This window comes from Mirounga angustirostris, unplaced genomic scaffold, assembly GCF_029215605.1.
Source record: "Mirounga angustirostris isolate CCGP_5_RB_7025 unplaced genomic scaffold, mMirAng1.0.hap1 SCAF_4, whole genome shotgun sequence".
NCBI classification, from domain to species: domain Eukaryota; kingdom Metazoa; phylum Chordata; class Mammalia; order Carnivora; family Phocidae; genus Mirounga; species Mirounga angustirostris.
In genome coordinates this window covers 49,476,602-49,494,032 of record NW_026991712.1, presented here as the reverse complement: position 1 = coordinate 49,494,032, position 17,431 = coordinate 49,476,602, and the positions used below count along the sequence as shown (strand labels likewise).

The 17,431-nt window shown below is 37.1% G+C and overlaps 1 protein-coding gene across 3 annotated transcripts in view; it reads left to right on the top strand.

Annotated features, from left to right (window-relative positions):
* The window catches only part of RALYL (RALY RNA binding protein like), a 693,429-nt gene that overhangs the window by 493,513 nt on the left and 182,485 nt on the right, over nt 1-17,431 (top strand). For 2 of the 3 annotated variants that reach the window (XM_054512552.1, XM_045896308.2), the window contains exon 1: nt 5,085-5,224. The exons of the other annotated variant lie outside the window; for it this stretch is intronic. In XM_054512552.1, the coding sequence (XP_054368527.1) occupies nt 5,188-5,224 (37 nt within the window). In that variant the 5' untranslated portion in view covers nt 5,085-5,187. Of the gene's footprint in view, nt 1-5,084; nt 5,225-17,431 lie in introns of those variants that run through there. 3 annotated transcript variants of the gene reach the window in all.

Genomic DNA, 17,431 nt, shown 5'->3' with positions numbered 1-17,431 from the left:
AGCTTGAGGTCCTGCCCCTCCATTCCCTTCAGTTTTCTGTCCAGCTAACTTGTAAGAGCTCTCTGTGGTGGACCAGACATCTGTAAATGAGGAATTTTGGCAAATTCACTTCTTAACACATTTTCAATTTTACCATTTTATTGTTTTAGTAATTAATAATAATAACAATATAAGTATTATGCAGTTCAAGTTAAATATTTCCACACCATCGAGGGGCACCTGGGTGGCTGAGTCGGTTAAGCATCTGCCTTCAGCTCAGGTCACGATCCCAGGGTCCTGGGATTGAGCCCCACATCGGGCTCCTTGCTCAGCGGGGAGCCTGCTTCTCCCTCTCCCTCTGTTGCTCTCCCTGCTTGTGCTCTCTTGCTCTCTCTCTCTCTGTCAAATAAATAAATAAAATATTTAAAAATATATTTCTACACCATCCATATACTGTGTCTTGATAAAATTCTTAGAAGTTCTATCAAAATTAATACATATTATAATTTTTATTTTTTTTCTTCTAGGTTCTTATTTAAATTCCACTTAGTTAACATACAGTGTAATATTAGTTTCAGGTGTAGGATTTAGTGATTCATCACTTACATACATATTGTATTTTAAACCAGGTAAGAATGTCAGAACTCTGGATGGGCTAATCATTTGATACTCTTGGTATTCTTTAAATGTTCTCTTAGTGTTTTATTTGGAAGAAAGGTTGAGGGTTGGGGCATCAGGAGAGGTGGGTGAGGTGACACGTATGAGAAAGGGAAGTCAACACTGCTGCAGACATGAGCAGACCTCTGCTGTCCCAAGCAGTCCATGGTGCTTCTGAACTTGCATGTCCCTACCAGCATCTAGCAGCCTAAACCCTGCAGTTAATTGCATTCATCCGTCTTAGGAGTGAGTTGAGCACTACTAGTTGTTATGGAAATATGTCTCTGTGGGTCTTCAACCCCTGTGGCCTAAACAGCTACCAAAAGTATCCCTTCAACCTTACATGGCATGTTACAGTATTGCATTGGCTCTAGAGAAAGATCAGCCGGTTCAAAACCAGGCATTATCTCTTGTTCTCTGTGAGGTTTCAGTCAGAACACTTAATCTCTCAGCCTTATCTTACTGAAACATTAAAAGGGGCAAAAACAAAATAATAAAAATAATAATAATGATAGGAGGAGGTGGTGGATGAATCCATCATAAGATTGTTTTTAGTATTCAGTGAGTAATCCCGTAAAACTCTTAGAAGACAGCCTAATGCCTAACACCTAACATGCACTCCCTAGATGAATGTTAGCTCTCATTAAACCATGGTGTTCATTCCCTGTGACGAGTTCCAGCAAACATCATTTTCTTGATTTCGGTGCTTTATTAGTGACATTATAATGACACTTTTACATAAGTCTTCTCCAGCAGCTACCCAGTGCATTGTCCCTTAATTCAGTCCTAAAATCATATTGGTCTATTTTCTAACAAAATAATCTCAATACCACTACCTAAGTCATGCAGTGTCCCTGAATATTACCTGCACCTGGCCTCCTTTGGGGAAAGTTTGCTCATTTCTAAAAGGAAGGTAGGGATAGCTAAGTAACAGACTTGCAAAGATTATGTGACATGATGTGTACTTAGCACAGTGCTTGACACACAGCAGCACAAAGTACTTCCTTTATCTCTCATTGTACACACACACACACACACACAGAGTACACACCCTTCCTTCCTTCTTTCTTCCTTCTTTCCTTCCTTCTTGCCTTCCTTCCTTCTTATTTGTTGTTCTTTTATGTTAAAAGTCATCTTCTCTTACTTTGCCAGGTACTTTTATTTTTTAAATGGTTCCTTCCATGAAAAAGGGAAAGATATTGACATAATCATTTGATTTTATATGGTAAGTCATCCTTCCCAATTTGTCAGCACTCACTGAATTTGTATTTTAAGTATGGAATATAAAGATTGAATCCATTAGGGGCACCTGGGTGGCTCAGTTGGTTAAGTGTCTGCCTTTGGCTCAGGTCATCAAGCCCCGTGACCATTGCGTTCCTGCTCACCTCCCTCCCTCACCCTCTGCCCCTCCCCCCAGCTCATGTGCTCTCTCTCTCTCTCTCTAATATAAATAAATAAAATCTTTAAAAAAAAAAAGATTGAGTCCATTAAAAGAAATTATGTTTCAGGGAGTAGATAGATATTTTAAAAAGCAAGTAATGCTTTTTTTGACCTCTGACATTATAGGCATAAAGCTGATTTTGAACATAAAACAACAGTACTCAGTCTGGATTCTTGAAGAAGGTAAGGAAAAAAAGAATGAGATGTCTGGACCTGTCTTCTCTCTTCAGCTATTTTTTCTGTCCTGTATGTCTGCATTCTTCCTCCTTATTCTTGTGGCTGAAAATTTCCCAGCCAAGACCTCCTCCTCTGCCTCAGCTACTTCCTCTACCTTCCTCTCATCTTCCTACCTGTACTGCAACATGGTACTCATGAAGTTGCTCTTAATCCATTAGGTGGAATTGAGGTCCCAAATTGTGATGGTTTAAAGCACTAGAAACAGATATGAGGTCCAAGAGTGGATTGCTCTGTATTCCCTGAGGTGAGAAGAGTAATGTAGGAAAGAGTTGATAACATGAAAATCCCTATGTGGAAACTATGAAAGTCAACCCTGGTACAAGATTGGGAGCACAACAGTGTACCAAACATTGAGGAGTACAAGTCAGGATACTTGTTTTCATGTGTGTCTGTGTGATAATGAATGAGGCTGGCTGATGGGTTGTGGTATATGTGAACAAATTCAAATTGTTACATAACCTTTGCAAAAATTGTTCAGATCGATGTTAATTACAGATATTACAGCACTAACAATGTGAAAAGAGAGAAACTACACATGTGATGGAACCATATAATAATTTAAAAATTAATACCGTTTATGTCATTGCATCATTAAGCGATTTCTGCCTCATCATCACCAATGACATGTTTATTCATACCATATATGTTGGACAGACGGTTTTAACTTTGTTTAGTTGTAATAAATTTTATGTTTGTTCATCTTCTGGCATGAGTAACTTTTATAAAGGAGAGCTTGCTTAGTGGTTGTGACTTTGCTTCAGTAAATTTAAAATTTATCTTCACATCTGTGAGTATATACAATTCCATCCAGAACAGTGAACTCGTCCAAATTAACTTTGGGGCCAAAAGACAGACATGAAATGACAAGTGCTTGCATCAAATAAGAAAGTAACTTCAGTCAATAAACATGAGTTTGACTATTGTCCAGATTTATTGAAAAATAAATTATAGTATATTGTCTTTATAACTTAAATTAGTTCATAAAAACTCCTTTATTCAGCAAATATTTACCAAGAGCCCACTTTATACCAGGCATTGATATGTCCTCTGGATATATAACTCTGAAAAAAGAAAGCCTGTCCTCTGAAAGCTAATGTTCTAGTAGGCAGAGACAAAAAACAAATACATAAGTGCTATGGAGAAAAATTAAGCAGGTAAAAGTTTGTGGGATATAGGTGTATTATATGTCATTAAGAAAAAGCCTACTTATTTTATTTATTGAAATATTTTAGTCTCACTTTTAGAGAAAACACAAGGAAAATCCTTCTAGTGTTTCATAATTGACTATGTCTTAGAGTAAGATATAACCATAGTGGTCTTTGACAAAAAAACCTCACTAAACACTGCAGTTTGTTAGTCAAAAGTCAAAGAAAGTGGGCAGAAATGCTGCTAAAAACCTGCCGACATGCTCTTTTTGAAATCTATGATTATGAAATGTAGTAATTACTTAAATATGAAAATATTCTTTAAAAAAAAGATTTTATGTTTTTATTAGAGAGAGAGAGACAGCGAGAGAGGGAACACAAGCAGGGGGAGGGGTAGAGGGAGAAGCAGGCTTCCTGCCGAGCAGGGAGCCCGATGTGGAGCTCGATCCCGGGACCCTGGGATCATGACCTGAGCCGAAGGCAGACACTTAACGACTGAGCCACCCAGGGGCCCCAAATATGAAAATATTCTTGACACTGAAATAATCCTTTTATTAAGAAGGATGTCTCCTGCTATCAGTAAGTAGACTGAGTTTGTTAACACTAAAAAGGAATTCTGGCAATTGAAAATGTCTTCTGCTTTTAGCTGGAAGATGGAAGCTTAATGTATAATCAGGAAGTCTTATTACACAGAAGTTATTCGCTGGTGTATAAATCCTTTGGTATTTTAAATAAAACTGCATTTCAGACACCCTCATTAGCACAGGAAGGAGATTGGAAATCATACACAATTTTGGAGTGTTTGGGAGAGGTAGTGCTCCTGAGCTTCTGCGGGGTGCCAGGCGGGCGTTGCTCTCAGAGCGGAGAGAGTCCAAGGCATATGAAGACAAAGCTTCCGTGCTGTCCAGTTGACAGTGTGAAATGTGTTCAGATAAGAATATGTCCACAATCCTGTGAAAAGAGAGGTCTGAGGACAAAAATGAGGCAGCAGAGGGGAGGGCAGGCAAAAGACTCATGAAAGGCTTCCTTCGGGAGCAGACAGAGTGCCCAGCACACAGTAGGCACTCACCGACTCTGAGACCCTAACGCGTGCCCCTTCCATTCTCGGCCTGGGGAGATAATGTGAAAATACTGCAATTCCTGCATTGCCTGAGAAGCAGTCTGTTTGGAGAAATAGACAAAACTAAAAGTGGCAATTGCTTTAATAATTCAGCATACAAAGTGCATTGAGAGCTCAGAGACAGAAAGAATTTAGTAGAATTTCAAAAATAAAATACAAATCTAAGCATTCTAGGGTGGCTAAAAGACATGTGAACCCAAAGGATAGTTTTTAATTTCTATAAATCTCAAACAAGGGTTTTTATATTTCATATTTGTATTTTCAGTTTTACTGTTCTTGCTAAATACATGAATCTGTTCTTAATTCAACAATCCTTCAAGCACAGCACTTTCATAGTGCAGATTTTATTAGAGAACTTAACTGATACCGGTTGGGGGAAGGTGAAGGGAATACAATTTTCTCTAGAAGATTTGCATTAGATAGAGTAGTTACAGGCTGTAGCGTCTCCCCTGTAATTTTATGAGAATGGTATTACCCTGGCTTTCACTGTGTGATTGCTGGTTACCTTCTGTCAGTGAGCAACAGTCTTACTGCAAAGCAGGAGCACAACCCGTCTCTTTGTCTCCGTGGTCAAAGCAATTACTTCTTAGAAAGTCGGATTTTTTCAGAATGACCATGTACAGGAGCAAACGCAGACATCAGAGATGTAAGTAAATTCTGACCCAACTTTTTCTTATGACTGTGGTGAGAGAAACATACTTGATTCCTTAAAAGACTAATCATGACTTCTTCAGATCTATCCTGGTAGTAGAAAAAAATATTGTAGCCTTTTTTCTCACTAACCTTTATCTGTATCCCTCTTACATGCTTGGAAAATGTTAGGGGGAGAGGGGATAATTCACTTGTTACTATGGAAACCTTTGGAAAGGTTTACAAAATCAACAGAGAAACAGATCAAATGCAATTTCAGTCTAGCTCAGGAACCTTCATTCAGGCATGATCACTGGGTAGTTCTCTCTCTCTCTCTCCCCCTCTCTCTTCTTTTCTTTTCTTTTCTTTTCCTTTCTTTTCTTTTGTTTTCTCCCCTTTTCTTTTCTTTTCCTTTCCAGAAGTGATAGATTTTCTTTCCTGAAAGTCTATTGAAGGGTTTGGGAAGCTAGCCTAAAACTTCCATTTATTTGTCCGATATCAATGATAACTCTCAGGAGAAATAAAACAGTTCAGAATAGAGGGGAGAGAGAGTTAATTGTGAATGACAAGCTGAATATGTAACAGGAAATTCATCGCCAAACTTCTTGGTCCGGAGCATATTTGTAACATAATTCATTACAGACACCATTTTAAAGGGTTAAAAGGAGTCATTTGTAATCTACCCTAAAGGGATTGATTCTGACTGAAAAGGAACAGCACAGTTACCCTGGCCTAAAGTCCAGAACAAAGATGATTATGGAACTGAAAGCCATTAGGTTTAGCTAAAAATCAAAGTCTTATAATGTGTTTTATGGTAATGCAATATGCCTGCCATGAAAAGCTTTCCAATCACTTCTCTTTCTAGTAAGCCCAACTCGTTATCACTTTATCTTCCCTATTGTCTAAAGCAAAGTAAATATTACCTTATTGCGCCCAGTGCATCCTATCACTGACTCTGTTTATCATCTTAGGCAGGGAACTACAGCTTGTTCTATAGTCGAAGTCTGTACTTTTTCATTATTCCTAGGATGTCTTTCGGCATTACTAAATGTTTTAGACAATCGGCAACAATTACTCTATCAAAGGCCAAAATATGATAGAAATGAAATTTTTTTTGAGTATGATAATATTTTTGGCCAATTTCCACCTGAGACGTGAACACTAACATTTCTCTTGTTCAAAGAAGTTTTATGCACCACAGAAAGCTCTGAGGGCCAGGACTGCCAGTTTGATTTTATATGCCTGATTGCCTTTTGACGCCTCTCTTTCTTGTGACTGAGAAACAACATATGATAAATGCTGCTTGTGTCTTATAAAAATGATTGGCACAAAGTCTACAAATATATTGCTGATTAATTTCCTTGTGATTTCCTCGCACAAGAATGGATCTAAATTATGCATGTACTTAAAAACCATCTTGTACCTTTACTCCTGTATCTTTTGGACACCCCCTCATTTTTTTCCATGTAGGTAATCATCACCTTAATGCAGATGGCAAATAAAAGATTATAGAAAAATTGTACTGAGTCTCTCCCCTAAAATGTGTTTGCTGAAGTCTGCGATTAAGCAGCAGGAAGAAATTGTGAATTACATGAGACAAGTCAGAAAATGTATAATTATACAGGATGAACACAGTAGGGTGTACTAAGTGGTTTAGTTAAAAAAAATCTAATGTGTTACTTCTGTTTAATTGTATCAGCTACATTATATTGCATTAACTGTTTCTATATTCTAATCATGTAAAATATTAGAGAGCAAAATATAATAAAATTAAAGTATACAGAAAGGTTAGCAATAAGAGCAAATAGAATCCTTAAATGAATTTCTATCTTACACTAATAATATTTGCAAAAGTGGAAGGTATTACAATTGTTTGCTAGCAATGGGTATATAAAAATATCTGAATTATCCCATCACCAAAAACCAGTGCATTTCCATTTTCAATGGTATCATTTCTGTGTGTGTTTTTGATCATGTAAAAGGCATAAACTAGCCTAGAGGCAATTGTAATCCAATTAAGGCAATAATTGCACACTTAACAAAACCTCAATGTGAGAAAGAAGGAAAGTGTTTTTATGGTTTTCTTTAAAATTGAAAAAGTACATAAATAAACTTTCTAATTTCCTCATTCCCTAGAGACTTACCATAATATCCTTTAGTAAAAATAATGCAACTTTCTTTTAGAGGACCCGGTGAGAAGACCAGGGAAGGTGTGTGGGGCTATGCTAGGGGATCGAAGAGAGGGGTGGGAGAGCCGGACTACTTGTCAAAGACATTTTAAAGTATAAATTACACTAAGCCTTTGAAAATTCATGTGGGACTTTGAAATCCATTCCTCACTCATGTCTAGATTGGTTATTTATAATTCCCTACAGAGGAATGGGAGGGAAGAGTACCCTTTTCCTTGCTTTTGGTGGAGCACTAGCTGTGGAAAATGGAACAGCTTCAGCGTTTGTTCAGATAGCAGATCTCACCTGTGCACAACTGCATAATGACTTTCAATTAGATACAGAATTTGTTGAGTGGCATTAAAAAATGTTTGCCTATGTCGGACATTGATTTTGTCAGAGCCAAACAGGTACTTCAAGAGGAACTCAAATATATGTAAACCTGTTTTTACAAATTGGGTGGAGGCAGGAATCATCATTAGCATAAATAACTTTGTTCTTTAGTGTTTAAACGTTGAACTTTTCATATATACTATATCATTCTATTGATTAAAGTGTATAGTTTATGTTTAAATTTTCAAAATGTTATGTATAAAATCATGTATACCTGTAAACTCCCTTGCTGAAATTCCAGATGACCTTGAGCAAACATTTTGTTGTTGTTGTTGTTTTTAAAAGAAGCATAGAGATAAATTCTTAAGGATGAATATGTTTCTGAAATACAGACTTAGAGAAAAACTAGAGTACGATCCACATGCTATTGGATACAGAATTTTGAAAATACCGCAATCCCCATACCACAGCAAAGAGAACAGTGTACATCTAACTTCAGGTGTGTAACATTCCATCTTATTTTACCAGATAAGAACTGATGTTCATTTTTGATTATCAGTGATATGTTTGGGTGCTTATCTGTCTTATCTATCCCATTATGGAAGGGCTTGATGAGATCACTTCAGGAACCTGAACACTAGCCATAGTCCTCTACCTGTAATCTTGGCCGATGTCTCTTATCTCTGTGGATTGCAATTTCTTTTTCTATAACTTTAGCAGACTGTGCAGAGATGTTTTATAAGGTGTCTTCAATCTCTAACCCCCAGGGTTCCCACAGCATAGGCTTCATCATGTAATTCTTCTACTCAAAGAAATTTTATGGGTTCTCGTTGCCTAGACTGTAGCTCTGGGCTCATGTGCTTCAGATCCATGGGACCATGGATTTACTGCAAGAGACCCTACAATTCACATGAATATTAATCATTGCCTGTATAATGGTGAAAAGAAGTATAACCCGTGTATGCATACATACATATATACCCCTATATTATTTTTTGGTTCTAAAATGATAGGCTTAATAAAAGATGGTACTAAATTTGTAATAGCTTTTAATACCATGTATTTTATATGGTTTTTAAGCCAATTATATCAAATAGGGATTTTATGTTTCAATGTTTTAAAAAAAAAGTGCTCTCATATTCCCAAATTTTGGGAATCACTGAACTGGAAAATGAAATACAAACATGACCTTATAAACACATATTTACATTATTGTCACTCACTGCATACTTCTTTCCTGATACCACCTTGTTCTAGCCATTATCAGACTATTGGCTCATTCGCAAAATTCATTATAGACTCTCTTGTCTCTGTGCCTTTGCCCATACATCTTCCTGTTGATGGATGGTCCTCATCCGCATCTTCATGTGTATAAATCATCCCTGGTCAAGGTTTCATTCAAATGTCACATCTTTCATAAAGGTCTCTCCAATTTCCACATCAAATTTATCATTTTCTTCTCGTTTTTCAGATGCTATTTTTTTTATTCTTATGTTAATCCCCATACATTACATCATTAGTTTTAGATGAAGTGTTCCATGATTCATTGTTTGTGCATAACACCCAGTGCTCCATGCAGAATGTGCCCTCCTCAATACCCACCACCAGGCCAACCCATCCTCCCACCCCCCTCCCCTCTAGAACCCTGTTTGTTTTTCAGAGTCCATCGTCTCTCATGGTTCGTCTACCCCTCCGATTTCCCCTGCTTCATTCTTCCCCTCCCACTACCTTCTTCTTCTTCTTTTATTTTCTTAACATATATTGCATTATTTGTTTCAGAGGTACAGATCTGAGATTCAACAGTCTTGCACAATTCACAGCGCTTACCAGAGCACATACCCTCCCCAATGTCTATCTATTTTATAATTTCATTTATACTTCCTATGTTCTGTCTAAGGTTTCATCAGGTGAGGTACCTTTAATTCTTATTTGAAGCATTCTCAGAGTATAATTCAAGGCTTTGACCATAACGATCCATAACTATCTAGTGAAATTTATTCATTTAAAGAAATATTTATTGATCAGCTATTATATTACTTTCTAGACACTGCTCTAATGCTATGGCTTTCGCAAGGAATGAAACAAAGTTCTAAACAAAGATGACACACAAATAGATACATAATATGCCATGTGATGCTAAGTATTACGGAGAAAAATAATGCAAGCAAGAGAGAAAGGGAGTTTTGGAAGGTAGGATGGGGAATTGCTGTTTTCTATATGGTCGTCAGGAAAAGCCACTATGATTAAGGTAACATTTACTCAAACACCTGAAGGAAACAGAGAGAGCAAACTCTGCTTCTTATTGGATAGTTCCAGACAAAAACAGCATGTGCAAAGTCTCTGGGATAGGAGGGATACTGGAGGACCACAAAGGTGGCAATAGAGAGTTAATGAAAAGATATGAGATCAAAAAAGCACTGAGGCATTGGATGGGTGGAGTCAGACATAGATTTAAATTAAACAATATATTTTATTTGTAACTGAATTAAGATATATATTAACTTTTCAGAAATACTATCCATACTTAAAGTGATTTTTTTTTTATTTTAAGATTTATTTATTTATTTGAGAGAGAGTGCGCACGTAATCAGGAGTGGAGGGGTAGGGGCAGAGGGAAAGGGATAGGAACAGAATCTCAAGCAGATGCCCCGCTGAGCATGGAACCCAATGCAGGGCTCGATCTCACAACCCTGAGATCATAACCTGAGCCGAAATCAAGTCAGACACCACCCAGGCACCCCATACTAAGTGACTCTTGTATTATTTTTATTAAAATGAAAATTATAAAAATGATTTTAAAAAGCATTACACTTCATATTAGGTGAGGCATCCAGTCATTAATTGAAAGACAATCAAACTGTGGTCATCTAGATGTCAGAAACATTATTTGAACAAGAATATTTTCTGATTTATCTTCTTGTAAATATCCCTGTATTTTTGATACATTAATTCTATCTTCAAAGGTCATGCTGTGAGAAAAAAATAAATTTATAGTTTAATAGAATTGTAAGCCTTCTTTAAAAAAAAAAAAAGATTTTATTTGTTTAAGTAATCTCTACACCCAACATGGGGCTCAAACTCACAACCCGGAGATCAAGAATTCCATGCTCTGCAGACTGACCCAGGCAGGTGCCCCTAGAATTGTAAGACTTCTTAAAGGTTTTGCAGGAAGAAATAAGACTGCTGCCAGTCTTAATTGATGTAGAATTGGTGTCTTAGTGGTCAAGATGAATAGCAAGTTTAATGTTCTATGATTATTGGAACATGAGTTGTCTTAACTGTCACATACATCCTTATTACTACATTCTATCTTATACAAATCTTCATTTTAAATATTTTTTGAAATTCTTTATTACAAATTGGATATCAAAGATAAAAATGGATTCTTATTTAAAACATATACTTAAATTGATACTGCATATAATTGTGAAGATAAAATTAATTATGACTCTTAATTCACAAATTATTTTATATCTCAAATGTTGGCCTTATTTATTACAGAACCATTTGAAGATTCATATGATATTGGTTTAAAAAGATATTTTAAGCTTACACTAAAAAAAAAAAATGACTTGAGCTTGATAAGTAAGGCTTTCTGGAGGACACTATTACATTCAGTCGTTGATTTCTCTATTATTGATGCTTGTTGGGAATTCTGGTCTGACATCTGAAATTTCTCCAGTCTTTTTTCTCTCAAGTTCCTAATATGAATTATATAACTGATATGGATTGAGAATTTGTAACTGTATACATTCTTCCATGGAATCATGTCTGCATGGTAGAATCAGGATTCTCTGATTGTGCATGCCCAATGGGACCATAGTTAACCAGTTTGAGAGCAGAGAGGTACAAAAGCTGACTAATAACACCCCTGATACAGATTGACTTTATGAGAAATACATATTGGTCTGCCTCACGTCCTTAATCATTTGCTTTGCTTTTATACACTCTAGCCTGTGACTGGTTTTACCTGGAGGAATACTTATTCATATTCTCTCCCCACCTTCTCCCTCTCCCTTCCTTTCTCCCTCCCTCCCTTCCTCTCTCTCTCTTTCATTCTATTCCACGTATTTTCTATTTTGCAATGCTCCACAAAGTCAGAAGTCACTTTTATAGAGGGTGAGCGTTTGTACATTTTCTTTTAACTTCTCTACTTTCAGAAAACAACTTGCCTATCCTACATCACCTGCTCTTTTAGTGTCTATCTTCTGAGAATCTGTGCTGCATTTATATCTAGACCTACATAAAAGCCACAACATTGACTCTATCCCCAGTTGTTCATGTAAATGTTCTCTACTGAATGACATTTATCTCTCAAAGAATGTTACAGTTAAAAAATAATGTGGATTTGTATTTATTGAGAGCAAATGATGCATGTGAAGAAACTAGGCTCTCAGCAAAATAAGATTGGTGTTAAAGTAGATATTAACATATCTTTTTAAAATACTGTCATGAATGTAGGGATTTTTACATGATTATAAGAAAGATGACTATTCAAAAGCATTGATGGAAAGTGGGATAATACAGTCTTTATGTAGTCTAATATGTCCTACCTTTGGAAGCTTAGAAAACAGCTTTCTTAAAACCATAATCTGCTATAATTATACTTTTTGGACCATCTGTTTGGTTGAATCACATTAAATTGTCATTTTTGTAAGTCAAATATGGCAGTTTCATATTGTTAAATATAAACACCAGCTATCACAGAAGGTGGCAAAAAAAAAAGAAGGGACAGGTAGGGGCGCCTGGGTGGCTCAGTTGGTTGGGCGACTGCCTTCGGCTCAGGTCATGATCCTGGAGTCCCGGGATCGAGTCCTGCATCGGGCTCCCTGCTCGGCGGGGAGTCTGCTTCTCCCTCTGACCCTCCTCCCTCTCATGCTCTCTGTCTCTCATTCTCTCTCTCTCAAATAAACAAATAAAATCTTAAAAAAAAAAAAAGAAGGGACAGGTAAATAAGTCATAGCACCAACACAGTGGCATTAAAAGTAAAAGGCATTATAGTTAAGCTGAGGATGAGCACTTGATGTACTAAAAGAATATAATTAGGAGAATGTATTCATTGTTTTTCTTTAGGATATGTGAGGTTAAACCTTTCACACAAAAAAATAAAAAGCGCATTCATACTTGTCAACATAGATGACATTGTTTTGCAAGTGATGCATCTAACTAGGCTTTGAAGATCATCAAAATTTTAGAAATTGCCTACCTCCCACCAACCTTAAAATGTTTATTATAAAAATGTGAATTCTGCCTTTACATGATTTTAAGATTAGAATTTTGCTTTTATACAAATGGAAAATGGGACAGCTGAAATGAATTAATAATAATACCAAAAATGATAAGAATAGTATTTGACATCTTTTGAATTACTACTCTATGCCAGGTACTGTTTTAAGCATTTTGTTATATACGAATAATGTAATTTATCTAATAGAGATATAACTGAACATGTAAAAGCAATAATCCAGTAATCTATGGCACTTTTAATTTCCATCCCAATTTTAAAATGTTATTTATAATTTTGATATTAATCTCTAGGAAATTGAAAACCTGAAGTTAAATTAAAATATTTATCTTGACCAGGGTGAAAGAATAAGCTTATATGTCCCTTGGGGAAACGAAGAAATTAACTTCATAGGGTAAAGTACATTGTTTGGCCAATATTCTTATTTTTTGAATCATAGAAAAACAGAAAAAAATATCCCAAGGAAAAGTTTTACATATATATGCAAATGAATATTCACATATGAATGCATTTGCCTGGTGTGCCATCTTTTCTGCAAAAGAATAAAAGGTTTCCAGAACTTAGAAAATTGAAGTGCTCTGCAGTGATTTAGTAATTCATTGTGAGTAGTTATACTCTTTTTGGTCCAGAACAGCTAAATTGTTTGGCATAACCTTTTGATTCATTTTCCTCTTTGTAGTTATTGATTTTCTTGGCATTATTTACTGAATTGTGCTCCCATTCTGACTATGGACTTTCTGACACCTTTAGTTATATAGGGTTACATTATATATGTGTTAATATTGACTCAAAGTCTTAATGGCCTTTTATCATTGACTTTATATTATCTCTAGAATTTCATTTGTATTTAAAATAAAGATAAGGTCCACATCTATTTTGTGAAATGCCTTATAGAGAGTGTGGCATGTATTTTTGTAATGTTTCATGCCTTAGGCTGCTTATCATTGGGAAGTGTTATATTTTATATTATATGATTCTTTTGACCCCTCGTGAACTTGAAACTGCCTTAGAGGAACAGCTGGATATATTTCCTTAAATAAACACACATTGTTCTTCAAATTGCTAGTATCTGTCTTCTTAATAGGCTCCACAGGCAATAGGAATCTTGACTTTGAAGTCACCTCCGTTGGGTTCATGTAGATGTCTGACTATTTCATACCTTTTTCCCTCTCATACTTGAACTGAATCTATCTTTCAACTTGTCTTTATATGTACAGCATGTAGCCCTAACTTATCTTTTACCTGTACTCTGAGTATATAATATTTTTGGCATTTTATTTTATATGCTAATTAAATGTAATATAAAATAAAATACCAAAAATATACAACACCTGTAAATGCATTACAGACTACCTGGAACATTTAATTCTATCTAATTTATAGTGTCAGTTATTAACGAGAAGCTGGTTCACAACTAAATAAAAATGCACTCGCGTAAAATCAGGAATAATTTATTTTTAATTGGAATGCAAGGAAAAATTCATTTGCTTTTTCACTTCTGGCTTTGCTAAGGTACCAAGGGAAAAATGGTCACTAGAATTTTAAAAGTCGTCGTAAAAATTTTCTCAGCACTGAATTTGTCCTCCCAGAACTATTTTTATAAAACTAACCTTTTTCTAATGATCATTTCTAACATAGATGATACACTCAAATTTGATTAATGGGTACGGAATCTCCCAAGACGCTTTAGCGATGAAACTCCATGAAGATTTCTAGAGTTTGTTTATGCACTGTTTAGACAGAAATATTTTTCAGATTATCAGGCCAGTTTTCCAAACCAAGCTAGATTTTGAGAGAAGATTTGACTTGAATGGATGGGACAATTTATTTGAAATTGAAAGAAAAACAAATCATTTAAGTTATAATTTAAAAATATTCTTTGTTACTTGAATATTTAAGAAAGAAGTTAGTAAGCAAGCACAGGAACAAGATATCAAGACATAATGTTAAGAAGATCATAGATATTTTTGTTGCTGAGATTTTCATTTAGGTCTACGGAAATGGTCTCTGGAAATTGGAACCATGCTAATTTAACCAGTTCTCTTATACTGAAAACAATCGTCCATCAGGTTAAAGACAGTAGGAGTTGTTTTTGTCCTATGGAAACAGCCATCTAACATCTTTAGTTGTTGGGGAAGCTATGAATCATTAGTAATACTATTTCTCCTAGATTACTACTGACAGTAATTAAATCAACAGTTGTAGTAATTTGCCATATACTTCAGGCCCAATTAAGTGAATCTTGCCATGTTTATCTGGCTATTAAGGGATAAAGTGGCTTGGGACCCAGAATTCTCAGGAAGTTGCCTGCATTATTAATTTTTACCAATGTTGACTTAAGTTGTAGAGTATGATAAGTATGTTGGGAGGGGCATCCAAGATGGTGGCATAGAAATATCCTGATCTTCTGTCACAGACACACCCACATCCACAGCTACATATGGATCATTTCCCTCTGAAAAAGATTTGAAAACTAGATCAGTTGCTCTCCACAACGAAGAATAAAAGGACAACATCAAAACTGGTAGCAGAAGCAGAGACATGGTCTTGCAAAAAACTCACCTCTAGCATAGCAACACACAGTAGGGAAGATCTCACTAGACAAGCACTTCTCCCAGAGGAGCAAGGTTTTGGTGCCCCACATTGGTATCTATGCCAGAAAGATGAGCCCTGGGATCTATACCAGAAAGATGAGCTCCAGAACATCTGGTTTGGATAACCAATGGGACTAATGTCTGGGCATCCCAAAGTGCTATAACAAACTGAGATTCCTCTTGGAGGGTTTGCATGTCTTCTTGGTTGACCTGAGACCCAGCAAAAAACAGCAGTTTGAAAAACACCTATATTTAAAAAAGAAAGAAAGAAAAGGAAAGAAAAACAATTATATGTGAGGGAGATTCATTTGTTGATCTGGAGGCATCAGCTGGAAGGGTGGAGGACAGCTGAGATGCTCCCCAGAAATGGAGGTACTGGTGGATGTCATGCGGCACTCCCCACATAGCCTATTAGCATAAGTAGGCAAGCATGGACATGGAGCCCTCCAATCACCTTGCTGGAGCAGGTGGGCTGAGTGGTCACGGCATTTGCTGAGAGCATGGAGAGCACAAATCCCCACCACTTTACTGAGACAGGAGGGGCAAGCAGTCAGATTTTCCTTCCATTCCCAGCCTAAAGCCAGCATACACACACAGACAAGGCTCTTTCTTGCTCTATTGCTGAAGTCTGCAAGCACAAGCAGACATTTTCCCACTGACTTTAGGAAGACTTTAGGAATGTGCCTTGCCCACTGCACTTTCCAGCTGCCTCACTAAAGCCAACAACATGTGCAGTCCACATAGGGGATACCTCTGGATCACTTGACCGTGGTGGCAAAGAGGGCTGGTGTTCTAGAGCCCTATGGGACTATAACAATCTGAAAGATAGCTCTCGGCAGTCCACTAACTCCAAGGCATTGCACACACACAGACTGAGACAACCTCAGACTCCCTCTGAAAGCAGCATATTCATTTAGTGTGGAGCTTCAGCATGAGGGACAAGCTTCAGGTTTCCCACACATCTAGAGGCTAAGGGGGCACTCCCAGGGAAGATAAGCAGGAAGACACCATCCTTGCACATACTTTTGGCCTTGCTATGACCCAATGAGACTTCCCAGAAAGGAGCTTACATGCTCACCTGGAGCCCTGATTTTGGCAACTGTCAGCCAGGAGACACTTCCAGATCTCCTGGTCTGGAGGCCAACAGGTATTAGAATTGCAGATCCACAAGACTATAAATGTTTTCATACTTTAAAAGCTGCTGCATGAGGACCTGGCTTCTAATCAGCCTGAAACTAGGTACAAAATGAGATTCCTCCCCTTGAATCACTGACAAGTCTTGGCATGCCCTCAACAATGGGGGCATATCAAGAATAAATCAGGCAGTTTAGACAATCACAATGGTTCCCACGAGCTAGGGCAAGGTTGAATGAGAAGGATCATCACCTACACAAGGCCATGCCTCTGATACTGAGAGAGGTAGCTGTTTCATCTAATACATGGAAACAAACACAGAGAGCCAAGCAAAATGAGGAAACAGAGAAGTATGTTCCAAACAAAAGAAGAAATTCTCAGAAAAAAAGATCCAAACAATATAGTGATAAGTAATCTATATAGAAAAGAATTAAAAGTATTGTTCATAAAAGTGCTCACCAAACTCAACAGAAGAATAGATGAGCATAGTGATGACATCAACAAGACATAGAAAACGTAGCAAAGGGGCGCCTGGGTGGCTCAGTCGGTTAAGCGACTGCCTTCGGCTCAGGTCATGATCCTGGAGTCCCAGGATCGAGTCCCGCATCGGGCTCCCTGCTCGAGTCCCGCATCGGGCTCCCTGCTCGAGTCCCGCATCGGGCTCCCTGCTCAGCAGGGAGTCTGCTTCTCCCTCTGACCCTCCCCCCACTCATGTGCTCTCTCTCATTCTCTCTCTCAAATAAATAAAT